The 25,174-nt window shown below is 40.1% G+C and overlaps 1 protein-coding gene across 27 annotated transcripts in view; it reads right to left on the bottom strand.

The window, feature by feature from the left end:
- Positions 1-292: 292 nt before the first annotated feature.
- Positions 293-25,174, bottom strand: part of LIMCH1 (LIM and calponin homology domains 1) — a 351,668-nt gene continuing 326,786 nt past the window's right edge. For 5 of the 27 annotated variants that reach the window (XM_024993554.2, XM_024993561.2, XM_024993562.2 and 2 more), the window contains 11 exons: positions 24,205-24,245; positions 21,382-21,462; positions 19,604-19,696; positions 18,644-18,748; positions 17,066-17,193; positions 15,766-15,881; positions 15,170-15,293; positions 12,657-12,734; positions 11,141-11,249; positions 8,718-8,820; positions 293-3,206 (listed from right to left, as the gene is read on the bottom strand). In XM_024993554.2, coding sequence (XP_024849322.1) covers positions 3,181-3,206; positions 8,718-8,820; positions 11,141-11,249; positions 12,657-12,734; positions 15,170-15,293; positions 15,766-15,881; positions 17,066-17,193; positions 18,644-18,748; positions 19,604-19,696; positions 21,382-21,462; positions 24,205-24,245 — 1,004 coding nt within the window. In that variant the 3' untranslated portion in view covers positions 293-3,180. Of the gene's footprint in view, positions 3,207-8,717; positions 8,821-11,140; positions 11,250-12,647; positions 12,735-15,169; positions 15,294-15,765; positions 15,885-17,065; positions 17,194-18,643; positions 18,749-19,603; positions 19,697-21,381; positions 21,466-24,204; positions 24,246-24,937; positions 25,013-25,174 lie in introns of all 27 variants that reach the window. The other 22 variants (XM_024993557.2, XM_005207880.5, XM_024993564.2 and 19 more) reach the window with 12 other exon arrangements.

Below are 25,174 nucleotides of genomic sequence, written 5' to 3'. Positions count from 1 at the left end.
ATTGCCTGGAGAATCCCATGGACAGAGGAGCCTGGCAGGCTATAGTCCATAGGGTCACAAAGAGTCGGACATGATGGAAGTGACTTAGCACGCACAGTCAGCTGGTAAGTTTGATTTGCCTTAAATAGCTGACCTCAAGATGCATCAATAAACATATGCAAATCTGCATCATTGCTATCATCTGACTGTGTAATTCTGGACCAAAAGCTGTAAAAGAGAGCTTGATTCTCTCTTCCCCAAGTAAGAAAATTGACTCCCCGCCCCTCAAAAAAAAAATCAGTGAAATACAAAATGAATTTGAGTATTTTATTTATAAATGTACATTTACTATAAAAGCTGTTGCGTTTTAAACAACTTTATTTTTTTACTATTTCTCAGAGTCATTTTAGAATAAATATTTTAAATGAAGGTTAGTGTAACTGATACAGAACATTGGCCCACCCAGAATAGTAACATCTTTTGGACGGACTCACATATGAGGTGGATCATTTCAGCTTGTTAAGTCTTACATTGTGTATAGATAACTATAGTAGGTATTGCATTAATAACACTACACAGAAAGAATGAACACGTCATGAAAGTTTGCACGTGAAAAACAAAGAGTTACCCACTTTTTTTTTTTCTTAAGAAAGAAGAGACTAGCTTTCGAAGTATAAGAAAAAAAAGATATACTTCCTCAGGAACAATAAATCACTCACTTGCCTCATCTGTTTTTTAAACAAACACATTTACATTGTAGCTCAACGGAGCACAGCATTTTTTTTCCTGGGATCTCAGAGATTATTTGAAAAGAAATAGATCATACTCATTATGCTGCATTGGAAAAAACAAGATCTAGTCTGCCCGAGCTGCCACGTAACAGACTCCAAATGAAATATAAATCAAATATAAATAGAAACAGTTGGCAATTAGAATTTAGAAAATGTTGGAGATTATTCTGTGCTGGTGACTATTGTTCATTATGGAAAAGCACATTTCGCAGTTGGAGAATGGGGCTTTATTTTTCTTGACTTGATTCTAGCTTCAATACATGTACAATGAGTCTCACTAAGAAATATGTATAAATGGGTTTGTGAAACCAGAAGAGAATGTGCAATATTCATATAATCCTTACATAACGGATGGAGTTCCACATGTAAAAAGTATTCTATAAAAATCGGTTATGAATGATTCTATTGTACATGTTTTGTGCATTATTGGTGGTAAAGTACTCTTCTAATATCATGCAAAGTGCAAACATCCATATTATCAAAATACTTAATAAAACATGCAGGTGGTTAATCAAAATATTGGACTTAATCTGTACATTTTCAAAATGTTTTCAATTCTTCTTTTTCTTTTTTTTTTAAAACTTTTTCCCCCTGTAAAGCAGCCAACACCTCCATGAGAAGTCTTGAGAACTTGGAAGTGACTTCATCTCTCTTCAATGTACTGCATCCATAATTCATCACTATGTGCAACAGCTTTGCATTTTCTAAGGCACAATTTTTAATGAAATGATGTGTAAATTTCAATCTAACAACAGCTCGCCCAAATAACAAAATGGCCAAACTATCTCCAGTGGCTGAGGAAATTTCTGCACTTACATGGAACCCGCATGCAGAGAACTGTCTAGCATGTAAATAAATAATTGCTAGCCATACTCAATAAGACAGAGAAAAAAAAATTATTGCTTACATAACAGAAAAACATCTACTTGATCTCCTTTTATGACTACGTTAAGCTATTAGGAGTATATCCAGAGTCTACATTCACAAAACGTCATCTGTCATCTTCACTTATTTGCCATTATTTTAAGGCAGAATAAATAGTCCCCCTTTCCCCAGTCTTCAGGAAATCAGCCTGAAACTCTAAAATGGGATGCTTTTTAATAACTTGATTCCTTTCTTGGCCAGATGAAACTCATCACACAGGGCAAAAAAATAAGCCAGCCCTCCACAAGAGTTCCTTGCTAAACTTCTCCATGAGCAAGGTCCAGAATTCTGGGTTCTGGAGTTCCAGAAGTTGAGAGAGTTGGTGATGGATGGCGCGGAGGAGAGCAGGCAGGTATCCCGTGGGGTGGGCAGGGGACGATGTGAGCGGTAGGTGCTTGCTGATCACACACTAGTGGCTTCTCGCATTGTACGTCATTGGATTCTATTAGGATGGACTCAGTGCTTCTCTTTAGCCACCTGGGCTTCAGCCCCCAAGGAGAAGGTGCAGGCAAGGGTGAGCAGGGTCACACCTAGCAATGTACGGATCTCGACGACAGCTTCCATATGTCCCACACTGAGCCTTTTATTGAATCTAGAGCATGAAGAGAAGCAAGCCACAAAGCTCTCTTGGCTATCACTGACCCACCACTCTTTGGAAGATTAAACGTCTTCACAGATTTTGGTAGTAACTTTGGAAATAATGACTGAATTATGTCCCTCTGGTTTCTTCCTACCCTTGGGCAATGTCCCAGAGTGTAAATCTAGCCAATATTACAAGGGTTCTTTCTATTCGATGGTTCAGCCTATATCAATGGCATAATTTCCAAAGGACACAGAATCTAATACTAACGGTGCAATAATTTATTGGTATGACTTCCACCTCAAAAGGTAAGTAACACAAATGTTTCAAGATTACAGTATATATTATCAGCCTAGTGACTGCAGTAAAAACAAGTTATAGCTCAGAGCTAGATGGTGTGATTTTTAGTTTCTGAAATGCATTAATTGTATGCTCCTGACTCAGAAGACCATGTGTCTCAAATTGGCATGTCCTGCATTTTCTGCAGCTCAATTCTGTAAACATAAAATGTTTAATTCCTAGAAATGCTAAAAAAAAAAAACAAAAAAAAACCAAACAGGTTTATTGCATCATTTATCTCATTAACTCCCAAAAAAGAGAATAACATATTTTAAACCATAAGCCTGTTTGACCATGCTAAGACCTTTTCTTTTTGAACTATTCAGGATCATTACAATTCAATATTCTTTGTATATACTGTGCAAATGCCAAAAAAAAAAAAAAAAGAAAGGAAACCAGGAAAAACATGAACACTGTGCTACAATAGAACAGATACCATCTTTTCAAACAGCCTTTCAGAAATCAGATGAATGCTGTGGAGCCCCTGAACTCGGGATTTCGTTAAACGCTGCCAGGGGACACCCTCAGTAAGGAAACGGTGAGTGATCTGGAAGCTGGAAAACCACGTCACAATGTTGTGGGCTGGCCAGCACCTGGCATGAAGAAAACAGAGCAACATTTGGTTACAGAAGTCAACCATTCTGGATTTAGATGTTTAAACACTTCTGAAATTAGTAATGACCATTGCCAACATCTCTTCCTTCTAGGGAGGGGAAATCTGTCCCGCCATGCCACTTGGAGTGTGGTCCAGGGACCGGCCACATTGGTGTCACCTGGAGCTTGTTAGAAATGCAGACTCTTGAGCACTATCCTGGAGCTGAACAAGGAGCCCAGGTGGTTCCTATGCCTTGTCAAGTTTGGTTGAAGTCCTCTGGATTTCACCCTGAACTAAATGACCTCCACCAAGTTTTCTTCCTTGTTTTCTGTGGCAAATAAGCAAGAAAATAATTTCTTTTCTCTCAGTTTCCTTAGCTTGTGATTTCTCTAAGAATAAATACATTGCAACAGGAGGAATCTGACATATGATCTAGAAACAAGATTGTCAGATTTAGCAAATAAAATATAGAACACCCAATAACATTTGAATTTTAGATAATAAATACATTTTTTAGTATATATCCCATGGGATATTTGGGATACACTTGTGCTAAATCCTGAGCAGCAGATGTTTGGGACATACACATACTAAAAATTAATTGTTTAGCTGAAACTCAAAAACATGTAACTGGGCATCTTGTATTTTATCTGGCAACTCTATCTAGGAAGGATGGTTTGGGTTCCCTATTTCCTGCTGAAACCTTCACAAAGTTTCTCCTTCATTTTAGGCACTAGAGTTATGATGAGGCAATTGCAACATTGGAAAAGACCCCGGGGATTTTGCATTAAATGCATTTCATGAAAGTGAATGATCAAACAGACACAAAGACATGGTCATCCAACACCCACACACAAATGGCACCAGTTAAACCATGTGACGGCTTGATTCGTGACAGGTAATTGGCTTTGCACTTCTCTTCTATTTACATATGAATTTACAAACTGTTTACATTACTTTTAGGAATTGCATTTTAATATGCTGTTATGCTATTTTTCCCCCTCCAAGAAAAAAATTTCATTTAAATGTGACCACTTACTTGAAGAAAATAGGATTATATATTCAGGTTTTATTATTCCACACAATGAAGTTATTTCATTTCACTAGGAATACCTATGATGTAAACCACCTCTCACATCTATCCATCTCCCTTCTTCTTAACTTCAGATCAAAATCAAGTAAAAAAAGAAAAAAATGATTTTTAGCCATTTTCCCCATTCTGACTCTTTTATTGCATCTGGGGTATAGTCAATCAATTCAAGTGGATTTATACTTCTCTAACCAACTATTAGCCTCTCCCCCATTCACTCTGAAGGTACAGTTTTTCCTTATGACACGAAGAAAGAGATGAGCAGTACTCTCAGATGTGGTGGTCATTCTCCCTGCCATTTGTTGACCTGATTAAAGTTTAGTCTAAAATGATATTAACAATTATCTGGAAAAATAAACATGAGATTTAGGAAAACTTGGAAAAAATAATTGGAGAGAAGGTAGCCAGTCTCTCTTTCAATACTGATGCATAATATGAACCTATATTAATTAAAACTGATACTAGAGAATAAACAGGTTAACACAACACGATAAAATATCCAGAAATAGACCCAAAATATATATGTGAACTTAGCTTAGGAGAAAGTTGCATTTCAGATTCATAAGAAAAAAATGGGATTTTTCAGTAAGTTATAGTCACACAATTGGCTAATTGGAAAACAAAATAAATCTAGTATCTATCTTATTTCTTACCCCCAAATACATTTCTGATTATCACATGTTTATATGCCAAAAAGAAAACAAAAAACAATTCTAGGAGAAATCACAGCTAAATTTATTTATACTCTTGGAGTAGTCAGAGCTTTTCTAAGTAGAACACAAAACCCAGAATCCAAAAAGGAAAAATGAGAGATATGTTGAACTACCTAAATTGAACATTTATTCTATGAAAAAAAATCACAAAGTGGAAAGACCAATGATAACTGCCCAAAGTAGCAAATATAAAATAAAGGGAAAATTTCCTTAATTTACAAAAAACTCATAAAAAGCAACTGATAATAGAATAATGGGAAAATGATACAGAAATATAAAAGGTTTTAATAGAAAAAGAAGTATAAATGGTGAACAAACAAATGAAAAGATGCTTAAACTCACTTATAGTTAGTTAAAGACTACAGATTAAAGCAAAGAGGTTTTATCCCCCCTGCCTAGCAGAGTGGAAATTTTAAAAGTTTGATGATATCCAGAGCTGACAAAGGCATGGAGAAAGAAAGAGGCTCTCATATACATTGCTCTTTCGGGGAATATAATTAGGCAAATAGCCTGAAGATTTAAAAGGCATATGCTTTTTAACTCAGCAGTTCTACTTCCCCTGTGACTCAGACAGTAAACTGCCTGCCTGCAGTGTGAGAGACCTGGGTTTGATCCCTGGGTTGGGAAGATCCCCTGGAGAAGGAAATGGCAACCCACTCCAGTACTCTTGTCTGGAAAATTCCATGGACTGAGGAGCCTGGTAGGCTACATACAGTCCATGGGGTCTCAAAGAGTTGGACATGACAGAGCGACTTCACTTTCCACTGCTCAGAATCTACCCTGTGGGGATGCTTTCAGAGGTTCATCAAGACATATATAAAAGCATGTTCACTGGAGCATTTAAAAAATAGTATTAAAAAAAAACTGGAATTAAAGGAACACTCATTCTTAGCACATTAGTTTTAAATTATGGTAAGTCCATACAGTGGGACTGTATACAGCTATAAAAGAGTCTTAAGAAGAATGAGGAGTAAGAACATGCTTTATGAAAAAATTGCCAGGATATATCATTAAGCTGGCTTCCGTGGTGGCTCAGATGGTAAAGAATCTGCCTGCAATGTGGGAGACCTGGGTTCAGTCCCTGGGTTGGGAAGATCCCCTGGAGGAGGGCATGGCAACCCACTCCAGTATTCTTGCCTGGAGAATCCCATGGACAGAGGAGCCTGGTGGGCAACAGTCTATGGAGTCGCAAAGTCAGACAGGAGTGAGTGACTGACACTTTCACTTTCATCATTAAGTTAAAAACAGCAGCAATGAAAACTAAGTACCGCTGTGGTTATGCTATTACCTTTGTGAAATAAAAACCCACACAGGTAGACGTGTCACACACACATGCATCTGTGTGTTTGTGCAAACACATGTGTATATACAAACATACATTCTGCCCCTGTCCCCAAGAAATTATTAGAAAGTGATTATGTGGTTAACTTTGAAGATTTTTTCATTTTTAATTTATCTTTCTAAAAAACCCATTTTTTTCCTGAACTTTTATCATTTATACCTTCTATTTATTTCTTCTTTTGAATATAGATACTGGTTCTCTAGGCAAAGAGATAATGAACCTTTTTGTTTTGTCTTAGCACATTTGTATTCTAAAAAATATCTAGTGAAATAGTGCATCAAAAATATTAAATAAAGAAAAAACAGTATCTTTAATCTACTTCCAATTACCTATTTTTCATCTTACAGGACAGTTGCAGGAATCCCATGGTTCTTGTCTTCAGATTTGGAATCAAAAGCACTTAACATCCTTTATATTTGTATACACAAGAGAAAAATTGCTGGCCTAGATCCTAAAAGCTAATTTCCAAAAGAAATGTCAATGAAACACCCAGCTTCTCAATTAAAATAAAAATCTGGATCAAAACAGGTCACTGTTATCCATAAGTGGGTTCGGGTTTGTTCTCTGCTGGCATCCTTCAATCGCTTTAAATTATGAAAGAAATTCAGATTTACAGCACTTTCAAATCTGGCTGAACCATCCTTCAACCTAACAGCGCCCTCTTCTGGTTCCATGGCTCACACTCAACAGGTCATTGAGGTTGCAGAAAAACTCCAATTCGCGTAAATAATAGAAAAAAAATTACTTTGAATCCTGGGACAAAAGGGTTTAGTTTTCCTTTTTAATGTACAAAAACAAAACAAACAAATACAAATATAGTTTAAATAAAATATAATTATATATTATATACATATATATGCATTTGTAGGTGTGTGCTCAGTCATTTCCGACTCTGCGGCCCCATGGACTGTAGCCTGCCAGGCTCCTCTGTCCATGGGATTTTCCAGGTAAGAATACTGGAGTGGGTTGCCATTTCCTGCTCCAGGGGATCTTCCTGACCCAGGGATTGAACCCTAGCTTCCTGCACTGCAAGCGGTCTCCTGCACTGCTGCTGCTGCTGCTGCTAAGTTGCTTCAGTCGTGTCCAACTCTGTGCAACCCCATAGACGGCAGCTCATCAGGCTTCACTGTCCCTGGGATTCTCCAGGCAAGAACACTGGAGCTGGTTGCCATTTCCTTCTCCAATGCATGAAAGTGAAAAGTGAAAGTGAAGTTGCTCAGTCATGTCCGACTCTTAGCGGCCCCATGGACTGCAGCCTACCAAGCTCCTCCGTCCATGGGATTTTCTAGGCAAGAGTACTGGAGTGAGGTGCCATTGCCTTCTCCGCTCTTACACTGCAGGAAGAGTCTTTCCTAACTGAGTCACTAAAGAAGCCCTATCCAGCATAAGGACTATATTTATGATGGAGACTGAGGAAAGATTCAGAGGCTAGCCACCGGCTAGTTTCATATTTTCTAAACAGCAGCTGGGCAACAGCACCCCCTCGTGGCCCCCCAAATTTATTAATACATGACCTGCCTACGTCAGGAGACCTAGGCATAAGATGGGAGAGCAGGCTGCTCAAGGAAGCTTCAAGGCAGCACACACTGGTTAAGTGCTGATTAGTATGTACTCCGGCATTTTGGAGGAGAGTGGGGATTCACAGAGAAGTAGAACACACCAGTTTGTCTCTCAAAGACTTTTCAATTTAGTTGGGAACAAGCCCACATTATGCCATGAAACGTCTGAATGTAGGCATTGAGGAGCGGGTGCCTGATTTGATGAGCAGTGCAGAGTGACTCTTCACATGTGAGATACCCTCCACATGCTGCTGGAATTCTAAAGAGATACCTCAACAAATAAGTAGGGTTTTACAGACCTTATATCACCCCTGTATCTCACTGAAATCTCCATGGTGAGCTCAGGCAATGTCTCAAACTTGGTCTACATTTTCACCTGCTAGTGTATTAATGCCCTCTGGTTAAAAAGAATTACATTGTAGCAGTCATTCAAGTAAGAAACTAATAGTAAATAAGGGATCACTTCATTATTGTTTCTTTTACCTGTGCTGTGCTTAGTCGCTCAGTCATGTCCAAATCTTTGTGTCCCCGTGGACTATAGCCCACCAGGCACCTCTGTCCATGGGGATTCTCCAGGCAAGAATACTGGAGTGGATTGCCATGCCCTCCTCCAGGGGATCTTTCCAATCCAGGGATTGAACCCAGGTCTCCCTCATTGCAGGCAGATTCTTTACCATCGTTAACACATCTTTCTTTTAGTGTAGGAGTGTCAACTGATAGGCAGAAATAGTTGAATTGCTAAACTGGTCCAGGAAAGGCATGTGTTTGCACCCGTACATCTCAAGGCATTTCCCCCAGGACTTACTTCTGGATCGCATGTAGCAGTCATTACAGTTTAGAAGACCATTTCGAATCCTAACATCCGTCCCACTCACGGCGTCTCCAAGCTGACCTTTACAAATCCCACACTACAGGGAAGAAAGAGCAGAAATTATAAGGCACACAAGGAACTGCTTCCTTACAACACTTGCTTACTGTTCACAAGAGTAGCACAGTAATCACTTCTCTAACCTCCACATTTGTTGAGTATCTACTATGTATGAGATGCTGCTCTGTGAGTTGATTTCCAGAAATAATATACTTTTAGCATTTTATCCCAAGTCCTAACATTTTATGGAGAATGACACTGGTTCAGAGAGCTTAGGACAAGAGGTGGCTTGTCCAAGGTTTAGAAGTTGGTGAGTGGTTATCAGGTTGAACCCCAAAGCCTATGCACGCTGATTCTCAAGATGGAAGACTGTTTTAAACAGATTAAATCTTAGTGGTTTTCGAAACTTGTCTCTGAATAAGGCTTTTCAGTGTTGTTGGTAAGTTCTATTAATACCTGACTATAATCACTGCGGAATAGCACCCCCATCTTATGTTTCCATGTTAGAGGCAATGATACCAAGCTAGCCTGCATGCAAAACTTGTCTCTGAATAAGGCTTTTCAGTGTTGTTGGTAAGTTCTATTAATACCTGACTATAATCACTGCGGAATAGCACCCCCATCTTATGTTTCCATGTTAGAGGCAACGATACCAAGCTAGCCTGCATGCAGAAGATGGTGGGGTACACCGTACTGGCTGAATCAGAGAAGGAGGCAGTGGGGCGTGGTTCATGCCAGCCACTTGCAGGCAGATTATGACCGAGCCCAGGAATAGAGGGTGAGTTCCAGACTGATGTTCTAAGGTCACCTGGGGCACAGGGAGGGTTCCATTCAAATTATATTACAAGCTACACCTACACAGAAGGGTAAGGGATAAATCCATATGGTGATGTGCCTTAAAGCATCAAGTCAGCTCTTGGAAGTGAATGGTAAGAGAAAATAAAGGCCTTTACAGCTAAGAAGACAAGTCCCCTTTCCACTGAGAATCTGCAAAAACTCTTTGTAACCTTGATTATTTCGAGTTCTGGTAAAGTTTCTGAGAATAAACTGTGGTGTTAGAACATGTCATCTTGATATTACCATGAAATTCTTAAAAAAGTATATATTATGAGCCTCACAATACTCCTAGATAATTTAGGACATACCTTGTTTATGTTAATTTTACAACAATAATATTGATAAATTGAGTCTAAGTATCCGTACTGTGTTTTGTTCATTATAAGTTTTGCTTTCCAGTGATTACTGACATAATTAAGCTAATAATTTCAGAACGACGTCATTCACTTTCTCTTAGCATACAGGTAAAGTGAGAGTTATTTTAAACCTGTGCAAGTTTAGTTTATAGCTGAGTGGGGTACCAAAAAGAAACAGGACAAAACCCCAGGCCACAAGAAAGCATGGTAGCATGATGAAGGGAACGAAATTATTCTTTTCCAGAGCTAGAGGGTGTAGCTTCGAAAATCATATATTATTTGAAACATGCCCATGGGTGATGAAAGGAGATGCCGATATAGTCTGACATGTAAATTTTAAAAAATAAATCAGGCAAGCATAAGTGGTTAGCTCACCTGCTAATTGGCAGGAGATCTGAGACTAGAATTTAAGCCTTCTCGTTTTCAGTTATTCATTAATTCACTCCTCTAGAAATATTTACTGATGTCATCTCCACTAGGTATACAGAGGAAATAGTGGTGAGCTAGACAGACATGGTTCCTGCCCTTATGGAGCGTGTAGTTTATGAGAGGAGATGATAATTAAACAGTTCGATAGTGAGCAATAAGGAGCGTGAACGTTTCCCTAAGGACCTGTAACAAAGGCAGCCTGACTCAGTGTGCTGAGCAGGGCAGCTCTTGGAGGGAGTAATATTCCATCTGTGATCGCAGAACACTCATGTGGAGATCTACAACTTAGCAACTAGCTGTAACCACTTAATTGAGGGAAATCTCCCATCAGGTCAAAGACCAAAAACCTCTGACTTGGGTCACAAGAGTCTAAGAAGAAGCAAAGATGTTACATTCTAAATCCTTTAAAGATTCAGAAGTATCACTGTCCTCCTGGGTGGCTTTCTTAGCTTCCTGTTAGAGTATACACTCTTTAGCAACAACAACAACAAAAAAAGTTTTACAAAGACACGTGGCACAAATATGTCTTGCTTCCTCAAACCTGACATCCCAGAGGGATGCGTGATAGAAGAATTTTATCCTCAAAGATGGACTCCATGCCCATTTCTGTACAACGTAGAGACAGGGGGCCTCACACACAAAGGCTGTTAGGATTTCCAGGAGGTACTTACTAAGCACAGGATGAGGCCAAAACACACGACGAGACTGTACTCAGGGAGAAGAGTGATGAATACATACCTTAAAGCACTGGATGTGAAAATAGAGATTGAGGGTCTCAATGATCATCGCAGCACCTTTACCCAGTGGAAGCCCACACGAAGAGCACAGCTTCTTCCCACTTATAGACCTAGGTTGCAAAATATATGGCATAATAAAATGTGCTGTTTAGAATCCGGAGCCTCATGCAAAGATGAAATGGAATATGGAGCCTCACGAATATGGAGCCTCATGCAAAAAAAAAAAAATGAAAACATGGGTTTGTAAAACATTGATATCATGAATGAAATGACAAATACTGAAATGACAATGAGCAGGAATTAAGCATTAGCTATAAGATGGTAATAATTGAGAGATTACATACAGTAAGCCTCTACTGTGACACTGAACTCTGTATGCATGAATTATTTGTTATAAAAAGTTTGTGTTGTATTCTGTTCAGCCATGGTGATCAAATGCCTTGAAATGATTCAGTGTATTTATCATATATTTTCTTAAATCCTCAAAGACAATCAAGTTTAGTTTTACTAAGGTTTTAGTTGCGTGAAGTTTTTCTGTAATTGGTTCATTGGCCCACTGGAGCATTTCTTTTTATTTATTAAAAATTTTTTTTTGTTGCTTAGAAGTAAAGAGGAAATCGTGATCCAGTCCAACAGTTACCAGGCAGATATGGGATCCAATCTCTGCCCTGACACCAAGTTCTGTGATCTGGTGTGAAGAACTCACATCGGGTTTCCATTGCATTGGCTTAGACAGGATGGCTGGGCCCTAAGTCAGTTTTCCAGCAACTAAGGTCAGATTGCAATGATGCTGACTGTGAGGAAAACTCTTGGAATTACGTAAGAAACTTTAAAATACGCAGTATCATTTGGAAGCTAACAGTATACACAGGGACAGAAGAAACAGAAAGGAAGACAAGAGAAAGAAAGGAAGAGTTGCCCTTCACAAAACTCTATTTACTAGGATTTCCCTCTTATCCTGTAGTTAAATGAAATTTATGAATCAAAGAAAACCTTGCAGTACTTAGTAATTTGTTTCTCCAGGGAATGGGAGCTCAGGCAGCTTTTAGGAATATCATGGGGCCCAATTAATGTCCTGAAGCAATTATTAGAGAGCTTGAGTGAAGTAAGAGGGAAGATGAAGTTTCGCTTCTCAGCGCCTGCCTGGACCACTGTAAGAGCCAGCAGCGGATTCCGCCTAGAAGGACCGAGCCTCATTGTGGGGAAAGGCGCCGACTTAGAAGGCTGGCAATTGTCTGGTGGGTTTTCTTATTAGATTGCAGGTTCCACACAATGTAATTAAAGCTGATGGCCACAGTCGTGCCCACGTCACACACTTGGCTCTCTTATCGAGGGCTGATAAAACCTTCAGGTGGGTGGGGTGTGTTCCTCTGGCCTGCCTCTGTGTGTGTGCAGGAAGAGACATGGGTGGACAAATCCCCATGGTCCCCCGGCAAGCACTAATTCGGTGGTGACGGTGCCCAGCAGGCTCCAGTCAAAACAGAGCAGCCTCAGAAAGGCTTGCTGACCTCTTGTACCTGTTTGGTGACTGGCCAGGAGGGGTGGGGGAGCAGGGGGACAAGCGCCCAGCCTGGAAGTTCTCTCGAGGGCTTTTCCTGCAACATGGGAAAGAGCCAAACATTATAAGTAAACAGAAGCCCAGTCCCACGAGAAAAGACATTTTAGAAGGAGAAAAAAAAAAAAAAAAAAAGCCCTCTTCCTTGACAACCAAATAAAAGACCATAGCACATCCTGCTGCTGCTGCTGCTAAGTCACTTCAGTCGTGTCCCACTCTGTGCGACCCCATAGATGGCAGCTCACCAGGCTCCCCCGTCCCTGGGATTCTCCAGGCAAGAACACTGGAGTGGGTTGCCATTTCCTCCTCCAATGCATGAAAGTGAAAAGTCAAAGTGAAGTCGCTCAGTTGTGTCCGACTCCTAGCGACCCCATGGACTGCAGCCCACCAGGCTCCTCCATCCATGGGATTTTCCAGCCAAGAGTACTGGAGTGGGGTGCCATTGCCTTCTCCAATAGCACATCCTAGTGGTAATTTTTTAATAAAGAGCAAAAAAAAATTCCATCTAGCAGGTTTGTTCAGACACTGGCTGTATCATATCAAAACCAGGCTGGCACTGTTGAACAGAAAAGACAAAACAGTTTTCTACTCTTTATTTTTGCCAGGTTCTTTGCTAGTTAAAGTTGCACGCTGAGTTAGATATAAAAACTATGAATGGGATGGAAGGGAGAGATAAGTGGGGCTATAGGGAAAAGCTCTTCAAGAGAGCCCAGAAATAAAGAGCAGTGCTTAAAGGAAATATTTTTCAGTGAGGCGGCTTCCACCAGTATTCAGAAATTCATTACAGGTCCACGTGATTAGGGGTGATGTTCAAAACAACCAATAACCACTATGTCACGGGCATCTCCAAGGCAGAATGGTTCCCAGCCAGAAGCTCCCTCAACGGTTTCACAGGTGCGGCTGGTTACACGTGAGCCCTGCCTGTGATCAAGCCGTTCGTTCTGGGCTTTCGCTTTCAAAAGTTAATTTCACTTGTAAAGAAAGGAATAGGACACAGAAAAGAACAAGGAAAAGAGAAATGCCAGCAAAGACGTCAATAGGCCGTGAGGCCATCTGTTTTGTAACTACTCTCAGAATAACTTCTTGAGCCCCTGACCTCCCCCCTCTCTGACTCCCTCCCTAGACAGAGCTTGTCTTCTTCAAAATATCAGTTTTTCATGGAATATCCTAAAGTATAAGAACCATTGCCTTGAAAAAAGGTTGAAAATCACCACAATAATCAATAACAATAATGACTCCTTCTACGTGATTTTACCTTCTATTATTGCTGCATATGTCATCTAGACACAGAGAAATGAAATTAGATAGACAGAAAAGGGGGAAATGGTTTAAACCTGTGTTGAGAAAAAAGTGTTAACAAGAAAAATCAGATAAAAAGAGGAACTTATAAGACAAGTTATCATCATCATTATCACCGACACGACTGTTATCAACATCACTGCCGACAGTGTGCAGTACTTACCATCTTCTGGGCACAGGGCCCTGTGAGGCAGGGGCTTCTATTATTCCCATTTTATACATGAGCAAACTAGGGCAGAGAAAGATTAGGTATCTTGCCCAAAGTTTTATGCAGGCAAAGTGACAGAGTCAAAAGTTTGAATCCAGGTGGTCTGGCTCCTGGTAGAATGATTAGTTAAAGCATAATGTATATTATCTTTTTAAAACTGATTACAAGGAAACCGTAGGTCAAATATGACATAGTGAAATTGTGGGTTCACTTTGAATCCCTTTACCTCTACTCATTCAGACAAGTACTTTGGGTAAGTTATTTAATTTCCCTGAGCCTCAGTTTCCTTATCTGTAAAATGGGAACAATAACTCAATCATGTAATTGGGCGAGTTCAGTGAGTTAATATATGAAAAGAAGAGGAGAGAGATATATGCAAACCCTTCAACACAGTGCCTGTTTCATTGACATGCTTCAAAAATGATCAGAACTATTTTTAGTGTAAAAAATATAATTGTTACAAAATTAGACTAAAGCCTGGGGTAGATATTTAAGGAAAGAGAATGGTAAGAAGAGGAAAAGATTTTTTTCCTTGAAAGAACATTTCTCCATAGGCTCTGAGACAATTAAACTTGCTTAGATAAATTGGTAATACAACATGCCAGAAAATTCTTTCCAATGTTTGGATTTGTCAGTGAAAAACATTACTTTGTCTCTTTTAAGTTGCTAAATTCAGAGTAAATATTTACTTGCCAGGAAGATCATCCCAAACTTCATATGTATTTGTTACCTCGACAATAGCAGTGAATGGAGAGAAAGCACAAAAATGCTGCAAACCACCTGCCATCTAACACTTTTTCATTTTTTCCCCCTTCTTAATCAGTTTAAAAAACAAGAAATTCCATATAATTAAATCCCTTTGCTGTACACTTGAAACTAACATGACACTGTAATTTAAACTTCAATAAAAAAAAATAAAATTAAAAAAAAGAAAAGAAATTCCACAATCATCTTATTTGGTTACTCACTTCCGCCTTTCACTCGGAGACTCAATCTGATGGTTAATGCTTTTGTCCAATGGAAGGGTTTTTGGCTTCACATCTTCTAAAATGTGCATTGGTGGGTTTGATACCTGCTGATTCTGGGATGGATCTGAGGCCAAAGAAAGAACATAACAGTTAGTGCTTAGTAATCACCTTTCTTTAAAGTACTAACGCCTGCAAAGGTCTCACAGTGATCTCATGGAACTTCCTGGTACACAGTGGTGGGAGTTTATTCACTGTGCTGTTTAGCATAGCAGCCAGCAGAGGCCATATCTGTCTGGACGATGGGGTGGGGAAGGGGTCTTACGATAACTGAAACATGCATGTGTGCTTGCTAAGTCGCTTCAGTTGTTTGACTCTTTGCAACCCCATGGATTCTAGCCTGCCAGTCTCCTCTGTCCATGGGATTCTCCAGGCAAGAATACTGGAGTGGGTTGCCATGCCCTTCTCTAGGGGTTATTTCCCACCCAGGGATCAAACATGCATTTCTTAAGTCTCCTGCATTGGTAGGCAAGATCTTTATCACTAGTGCCACCTGGGAAGCCCGGTGAAGCATGGGAGCTGGCCTTCTCCATTCTTACCCTGAGCTAGCTGTGGGTTTACCCCACACTGTGGGGCCCCAGCTTCTGTATCCAGCTGGTGGTAGATTCCTTCTGATGCCGGGTTCTCAGAATGAGTCAAGACCTCTTGAGTTAGGCTGCTAAAATAAACAAATATATTTCACAACAGGGATAAAAGCAACTGAAATGACTGATCTTATCCCTCAGGACAAGGAAGTACCAATTACAAAATGAAAAGAATGGGGATAACTAAATATTCTTTTTATTTTAAACTAGATTTAAAATGGATTTAGAATACTGTAAAATGCTTTGCATTTTCATTATCCACCAATTTAACAAATCATCATTTCTGACATTCTCTCTACCTCCTTGTCCACAAAACTCTTCATTCTAATAACTTTGAGGAATGAAAGAGCTAAGTATACTCTCCCAGATTTCCACAAGAGAGGGCTTACTGTAGAAAGCATTGAGGCCGTATGGGGCTTTGGCAGCCTATGGTAATTCACTGGTCTTTTAGGAGCAAGTTGGACACGACTTAGTGACTAAAAAAATAACAACAACGGCAAAGAAAGGAGAGATGGAGGAGACCTTTTTAAAGTTTCTGGTGACAACAGGGACTGTCTGGAGAAAGAGCAATAATTCACATAAAATGTTTACCAGCATCCCTCAAATATTCTTGACTTGTGGATTTCAAAACTGGAAACTCTCTGTAAATAATTTTAACTGGAAACAGCTATGCTGTTTCAAGGGCTCTGCAGGCTCTAGACATGGGCCCCAAACTCCAATATCCTACAATTCAGGGAGTCTTCTAGCTGATAAACCCAGAAGAATTCTCAGAGCAAGTCCCACCAGAAGAGTTCAGCTCCCAAACAACCTTTCAAATTGGTCAGTATTTGAAAATAATACTTAGATAACCTGTTGTTTCTTTAGGTCCCTCTAAGGATGCTATGAGCGTGTACCCAAGTGTGTATGCACACACACGCATGCACACTTGTCAATATCTATCTGATATGTTGGAGCCCCAGGAGCAAACATTTGTATCATTAAGAACTTGCTGGTAGCAGAGCCAGCCTCCTGGGTGATCTACACAGTCTCTTCCTTGTTTAACGAAGGTTTTACCTATTTAAAAACTAGACTATTTTTAATCAGTAGCATAAGGACACTGACTTCAGAGCTATTAGAATGTGTTCAAGCAATAATATATGGGTAATGTATTATTGGAAGATAATTTCAAAGCTGAATATGGTTTGCATTAGTGATGGAGTGAAGGGGCACAGCCCCGCTGCACACACATGGATGAACACCCTGGACCGGCTCATACCTGCCCTTCTCCTCCAGTGGATCACCTTCCCTAGTCTTCAGCAGTGAGTCACTGTTATCCTCCTGGAGTGGTCTCTTCTGTCTTGTCTCTTGTTCTTCTTCACAACAGTTTTCCAAGTCCATCTTATTCTAATGGGGAAATCAAGGATAATCTTGAATATAATTTTTAAACATACTGGACAACACTCATGTCTGGCCATGGAATAGTTGAAACTTTTTTCAATCACTTTGTCTATAATTTAAAGAGTAGTTCCAATAATTTGAAATGAACATGTAATCTGGATCTCTCTTAAAAGTTATCACAAAAGGGATTTGGTTAGAAAATCTATCTTCCAAAATAAAACAAGATCATAGGACTGCTCATTTAGGGACAAGTGGCTTCAAGTGCCCATGGATTATTTTAAAACGTAGATTATGGAGTATAACCTTAAAAACTATACAAAAAATTTTAATTTTAAATTTTAAAAGTGTTTAAATTTCAAAAGTTTAAATAAAAAATTCAAAGTTCGGTATGTGTAAATGGCTGGCGCATATTGAAACGTTAGTTGTTGGACAGTGTAGAATTCCTTTGATTACGATTATAAACAACTTATTTTAAAGACTATACAGTGTTTCATAATTATTGCAATATATGAAAGCCTGGAGAATCCCAGGGACCGGGGAGCCTGGTGGGCTGCCATCTGTGGGGTCGCACAGAGTCGGACATGACTGAAGCGACTAAGCAGCAGCATGAAAGAGATATGAAAGATTTGGCTTTTGTGATGATCTTTGTATACAACAGCAAAGATAAGCAATATTCTGAGCTTGGTGAGTAACTAGGCCATATCAAATGTAGTGACTTTCTTTTGTATAATCTGTATTAAGTTAAAATTGGACAATTAAAAAAAGTAGTGTGTTGCAGCATACCTTAATTGACTACAGAAACAACAAATATGACATATACCCAACTGGTATTATGTTCATTGCAAAATGAGTGTATTCTGTTATTTATGTCACGAAAAACATCAAGTGCAGATTATGGACAAGCCAGGTCTTGCTATGACATTTGCCCACTACCTCCATGACCTTATTTAGGGGATATAGAGGTAGACTAGCCTTTCTGGACTCTCTCCAGCCCTTGAAGACACATATATATCTCATGTGGAATTTCAAGAGCTATTTAGAAGCAACTTTTCTGGGGCTGGTGTGAGCATATTGTTGGCTTTGTTGGCATCATCCAGGGCAAAGAGATGAATGGTCTGGCAGAAACATGTCTGCTGAGTGAATGAATGACGGGCAGTGAGAAAGACATTCCAGCACATGGCATCGCTAACCAGGGTCGTGCCAACCAGTGCAGGGGCTTTGGTTGCCAGCCTGTGTGGGCAGAGCTGGCCTCAGTAATGTGTTTGCTGCTTCTTAGGGATCGACTCTAGGGTTTAGCCATGGCGGTGATGGTACCATGGGGTACAATGGCCATGTGGTAGCTGACATGATTCTATAGCAGTCCTGTATATAAACTGGTGGGAAACTTGGCCTTGTGGTCTTATATTTTTATTTTGGTTTACTTATTTCATGAATTGCTTTTAATCTATGGTCTCACCACCGTCCCACTGCCTTCTGTCACAGAGGAAGATGTAGAGAGCTGGTCTGCAGAGCTTGAAGAAACAGTAAATGGAACCACAGTGTCCTCAATTATTTTCCGCTCCTAGGGGAAGGACAGGAATTAATGAAAGGGAGAAAAAAGAAAAACAGTATTTGTCAAGAGAAAAGTGTCATTAAAGGATCTTGGGGAACACATCAGAATTATGTGCAAACAAGCAGTGCATAAAAAAAGGTCTTTTAAAATCAGATAGCATTCTCTATGGGGAACGATTAAGAAATTAGCATTTAATTTAGAAAAACAGTCTTTGCAAGATAATGAGTTCATATGATTCAAGAAGCCTAATTAGAAATGCTATGGGGGAGGATTATGCATAAAAATTATTGTTGAAGATAAAATTCACAAGAATATTAATCATAAATTTTGGATAATATACATAAAGCATAGCTTCAAATTCTTGAATATGGTCTGGCTTGTTCATCAAAAAAAATGAAACAAACAAAACCAAATTCTCCTCCCTTCCAAATCTCTTTAGTATTATGGTGAATGCAGTAGTAAGGATTCACTTAGCTTTGATATCAAAATTATCCTTGCAAAATTAGTATTAATTCTCTACTACCAAACACACAAATAATTCCCTAACAAACACACAAATAGACAAATTGATACTTTCATGCCTTGTAAGACAAATAAAAAATCTGACCTCTATGACTAAACAAGAGATATACTTCTATTCCCTCCCTTGACCATGACTCAACATACCCTCACCACAAACTAAATCTGGGAGAGCAGTGGTCTTTCACAGTCTACAGGACTCTTTTAAAAGGTTGATGGGGCTCCACTGTGAGTAAAGAGAATCAAAGATAGCCCCACACCCCAGGCAGAATGGACACACAAAGTTCTGAGAGATTTTGAGGAATTAAGGCTTCAGGGTTAAATTCCTACCAGGGAATTTCCTACCTCCTCATAGTATCTGCGTTCTTCTTCTTCCACCTCCTTTTGGGCCTTTTCCCACTCTTCTTTCAGCTTGTCCTGCTCCTTCTGGTATCTCTCCTGTTACGGAATTTCCATAGATTGTTCTGAATTGACCAGTCCACACAGCACTGGGACCTTCCCCCAATAAACCATCATGTACAATGTGTTGCAAAACTCCCTTCTTGTTGTAACGTTCTGAATCTAACCCATTCATGCACCCAAAGAGGAATACTATTTTGTGGTACTTCACCATGTTAAGGACATAAAAATCCAAAGGAGAACAATCTTTACTGCTGTGGGTATTTCATAGAATTGTTCCTCGGATATATGAGTAGACATTTGCTTATAAAAAGACTAAAATCTTCTTAACTTGTGTTTTAAGGGTTAGGTTAAACCAATAGTTTGCTTTTACTGGGCCCTTCAGAGATAAGTTTTGCCATTCCGCTAATAGAAATATGTTGCTGCTGGGAGAGTTTAAGAAAAGATTTTTTAAAAATCTCACAGGTTTACAATACAGAGAAAGGTCCAAAGTGGATGAGATGATAATTAGTTGAGTGGCCATTCTACCAAAATGGAGTCTTCCTGGCTTTAAGTCCTCCTGAATTAAGAGTAGCTTTTAAACAGCCCATTAGAAGGTGTCCATATCAGAACTGCTATTATTGTTTTGAAAAATATGAAACAATGTGACACTAGTCACCTCTCCTGGAGAACAAAGCAAAATACTCTGAATTTTGGAGAGCTTTAAAAATGTGACCGGAGTCCCTGACGCTTGACTAGAAGAAATGAATACACGGAAATGAAGACGAACGCTCGAGATGAGAACTGACGCCCCGGATGCCTTGGGAAGGGCATCCCTGGCGTGACAGAGACAAAGGACTCCTGGAGCACATCGTCCCCCACACAGTCAAATACTGTAGGCTGACTACTGTCCACACTCTCTCGGAGGCTGACAAAGTCTGTGCTTTTGTCTTCTGAGAGAAGGCCCCGAGAATTCCTCCAGGTATTACTTGTTCTGTCATTACCTTAGGAGTGAAAGAACTTAACGGAATTGCCTGGAAACTAACGTTTGTATTCATGCTCTGGCAAAAACCACTGCTGGTCAACCCACAGCAGGCTTTTAATTCAGGTCAAAATTTTATCAAAACCTAATATTGTAAAGTTCTAGAGAGAGACTCCAGGGAGCTTCAGAATAGAGGAAACAGACCTTCAAACTTTATAAAAGCTGAAAAACAAGCAAAGATTCTTAGGTTTATCGGTTCTAGGAGTTGATGTCATGTCTCCTTCACCAAGAGGATGAGTTGATGATGTCTCCCTCACTCAGCAGTGAATTTTTTCTAGAATTGAAAATTAGGAGCATTTGCTCAAAGATGGAGCAAGTACTTCTACTTAATATATAAGACCCAGGTCAAATTTTATTTCACATGTATGACATCAAATAGCTTTCTGATTTTTTCCCACCCTTAGCTGGACTGGAATTTGACTGGCAGCTAAGGAGATGATGAATGGGTCGGTGGGCCCTTAATCAATACCTGAATTTTTTTCTGAGTGAATCTTTTTTTTCCCCTTATGTTCATCAGTGTAACCTTCGGTGGGAGGAATTAGACATCGGGCATTTTGTCTCATGGACACAAAACGGATGAACTTAGACTCAACGACTTCTGAGAAGAAGCTGAGTCCATGCATCTCCTGTGCTAAACAACTATTTAACACAACAGAAATTAAGAGAGCATCCCTAAAAGAAGGGAAAAAAGCAGCAAACCTACCTGGAGCAAACGCTCCTGCTCCTGTTGCCATTTTTCCTGTCGTCTGCGCTCCTCTTCTGGGTCCCAGGCCCAGAACTTAAACTGCTTAGAAAATAAAACCATGATCAAAATTCAGCCACATCCTCAAGGCCAGGCCGGGACAAGGGACACAATTAGCTCCCAGTCTAATACTCAGATGGACATGCAGAAGCAGAAGTCTTCCTATATCTAAAGGTACTCTTTGTTGGCAGAAACTACTTTTTTTTTTTTGGCTTTGCCACTTGGCATGCAGGATCTTAGTTCCTTGACTAGGGATTGAACTCATACCCTCTGCACTGGGAGCATGCAGTCTTAACTACTGGACTGCCAGGGAAGTTCCCCAGAAACCACTTTTTAGCCTTAGCCCGTCTTTGGTTTACTTCCAGAATGCTGGTATGATTCTGTGAACCTTTTTGGAGCTAACGAAAACACAAAGTAATTAGCCACTGGCATGGGAAGGCTTTTGCTTCGTTTTTCTTATCAGTGATTTCTTAAATGTATTCATGCTCCTGAGCATAAGATACTCATTCTGTATATTGATCCTGGGTTCAAGCAAATAGGCGTGCTTATCTCAGCAGAACTGCCCGTTCAAACACAAAGACTTTTTTTTTGGTGGTCTTTTTTCCCCCCTATGTTATTTTATTTTTTTAATGAAGGATAATTGCTTTACAGAATTTTGTTGTTTTCTGCAAACCTCAACATGAATCAGCCATAGGTATACATATATCCCCTCCCTTTTGAACCTCCCTCCCCATCTCCTGCCGCATCTCACCCCTCTAGATTGATACAGAGCCCCTGTTTGAGTTTGTTTTGGTCTTTTAAACAGGTTTTTTTTTTTGGTGTGTGTGAGTGTGATTTGGGGAATCAAGTGAGTGAATGGAAATAATGGGAGCAGGATGCATAAACCAAGGCGGGCACTGGGCCATGGAAGATGAATGAGATCGAGAGTCCAAGGGGGAAGAAAAATCAGAACTGGTCCCTAAAGTCAGCCAAAGTGGATGACTGCTGTATTTAAGGTTGGCCTCCCTTGTCACCCAGAATAGGTGCTGAGGAAAAGAAGTCTCCCCAGTAACTGCTTCTTCACTACCCTATGTTCTGATGGGGTGGTTTTGGGAGCCCCATAGCACTGTCTCAGAATCCTGAGAAGGAGCAGGGTGAGGGTGAGGGAGTAGGGAGGAGGGGAAAGAATCTGGGCTGGTGGGTGGCAAGCAGACTCCACCTGCTGCGGCTGCCTGTGGAGCAGGACAGAATCAATCTCATCCAAGGTTTCAAGGGGCCTAATGACTGCCCAAGATACCTGGGTCAGCCCACCTGCCATCCTCTGCTCCCAGTCCATCAGGTTACCACCCAGGAGCACAGTGTCTGGTCTGGTCATGAAGCATCTTCAGGCTGAGAATGTGAGCCAGGCCATGAGGATGGCTTGGTTTTTAACATTATAAAAATTCATAGCTTTAATGTACTTAGACATGTGAAACGTGGGCCTCAACCGATACTCATGCTTGTGGATCCTGCAAATGGTAGGGATGGCCACAAAAAGTCAAAAGAACATCAAATTTAGGTCAGCATTTTCAGGGAATTCACTTATATAGATCAGTAACTTGTCTCTTTCTTATTCTATTTTCTATACCTTAGAAATAAGAGTGTGTCTCTTTAGGACACCCTTTCTTTCCACCCCTCCCCACGGGGGGACAAGAACAATTTGACAGTGTTGTTCCTGTGTCATTAAAATGGAAACCAGTGAATTATGTTATACTGGGTGAGGCGACCCTTCTCCATCCTGCACAGGCACTTAGGAATTCCTAAGGTGAGACAGTTTACCCACAGAGAAGAATCAGTTTTGGCCACGGTGGGCCTCTTGGATCAGCCATTGGGAAGGATTCGTTCATGTATCAGGCACTATGCTAGAGGTTTGTGTGTAATTATTTCAAATGAAGCTCATAATATCCTGGAAGGAAAGTATTACTACCTCATTGTGTGACCCAGGAAGACAAGTTTCAGAAAAGATATACAGCACCTTCAGGGTCATAGGGTTAGCAAGTCTGTAATCAAAGGTACACCAATGACTGTGTGGTGACACCTGGGTAGCTCAAGAAATGCCACCGTTGACCCGTGGAGGAAGGCTCCAGATCCGATGGGAATTTCAGAGAGTGAGTAAGGGCGACAGGCCCAGCACCAGAAGCACTCAGCTCAGAGAAGAGTCAGGTCTACAGAGAGTGTTCAGGCATAATTTGGGAGCAGGGAATTTTTACAATGTCATGTGTCTTGACATTTTAATTAGCAAATGCTTTTTTTTTTATTTCATCAAAATAAAAAATTGAAAACTAAATGTACAGCTAATATTCAAGATACTGACTGTGAGGAGTATAACTCAGACAGCTTGGGTCACCCAGAAATGGTCCTATATGCCAGTAGCACACTGTGTTAATGTACTGTCCCACTGAGAAAAAAAATTTTGGAAAAATAATTTTTTTAATTAAAAAATTTAAAAATGATTTTTGAATGCCTACAGAAGTTACATATTTTATTACTTTTTACAAATATAAACAACTGAGATGACTTGAAGTCATCTCGGTTGTTTCTTTTTGATTTTACTTTCCTGACTCACCATTTTGTTTTCAACTTTGCAAAACGATAATCCATGTCTTTCTTCATGAGTCAACTGACAGCATTATACACGACTTACATATATTCTTCTCGAATCAAAAGTTTGGAGCCCATTTTGGGTTGAATCCTAAGTGAATTAAATACCTTATAAATTCAAATCCACTAAATGCATGATCTTATTTCTTAACAGGAGTTACTTACAGGTGTAGTTACAGGTGACTTCTCACTACTTGGAGAATCCACTGTACAGAAAGAAAGGGAGAAAGATCACAAGGTGAGTGGCTTCTAATTGTCTTTCTCCTTTGATCCTCTTCAGTCAAGTGTGGGTCCTATGTCAGTTTCAAGCCAACTTTTCTTTGGTAAGCCAAGAGCACTAGATAATCATAATAAAGCAGGCCTCTGAAGCAGCTTGTACCCATCACCAAGAGACGTCACGACCAGTATAAAAGATTGATCACATCAATGAGCACCAGGCACTAGACTACAGGAAGCAGAATCTGTTCCTTGGAGTGCTGCTTTTAATGCACCTCGCACTCTGGCTTGACTGACAGCCCCCCCATCTGACGTGGAGAAGGAGCGCGCAGAGGGGCCAGATGTCATCAGGAGGTAGAGAGGGTGACACAGTTAATAAGAGAACCACGACCAGTTCCTGCTAAGTGCTTCTAATTTTTATTAAAAAAAAAGAGGACCATAAAGAAAGAGGTAAATATCATTTCTTTGGATTTTCAAAATCAAAATTCCATGAATTTTCCTCTTAATGTTAGTATTAACTGGTGCTGATACCAAAGAATTAACTCCGCTTAACTGTGTGCCCGAAACAAGATTCCCACGCCCCCTCTGGAGTCAGAAGTGAAGAAAAATACCCGATAGCACTGGTTGCCCACAACACGGATTTTTGCACAGAAGAAACAGAGCTCCCCAGTACGCCTTTTACCTGACTGGGAGAAAAACTGGGAACGTCGCCAAGAGTTCTGAACTCTCAGCGGAATGCTGGCAGTGCCAGGCGACTCTAGATGAGATGGCAGAACAGAACAAACAGAAAACCGTGAAAACAGGGGTGAGACTTGCATAGAACCGCGCTCCCAAGTACTAACACAGGTCTGGCTGTTGTCAACACAAGGACTGAGGGTGAAAGAATCTAACACATCTTTATGTATCTGCAGACCCCAAC

Source organism: Bos taurus, chromosome 6, assembly GCF_002263795.3.
Source record: "Bos taurus isolate L1 Dominette 01449 registration number 42190680 breed Hereford chromosome 6, ARS-UCD2.0, whole genome shotgun sequence".
NCBI lineage: Eukaryota > Metazoa > Chordata > Mammalia > Artiodactyla > Bovidae > Bos > Bos taurus.
Note: the sequence above shows the minus strand (reverse complement) of the source record. Positions and strands in the feature narration are given on the sequence as shown.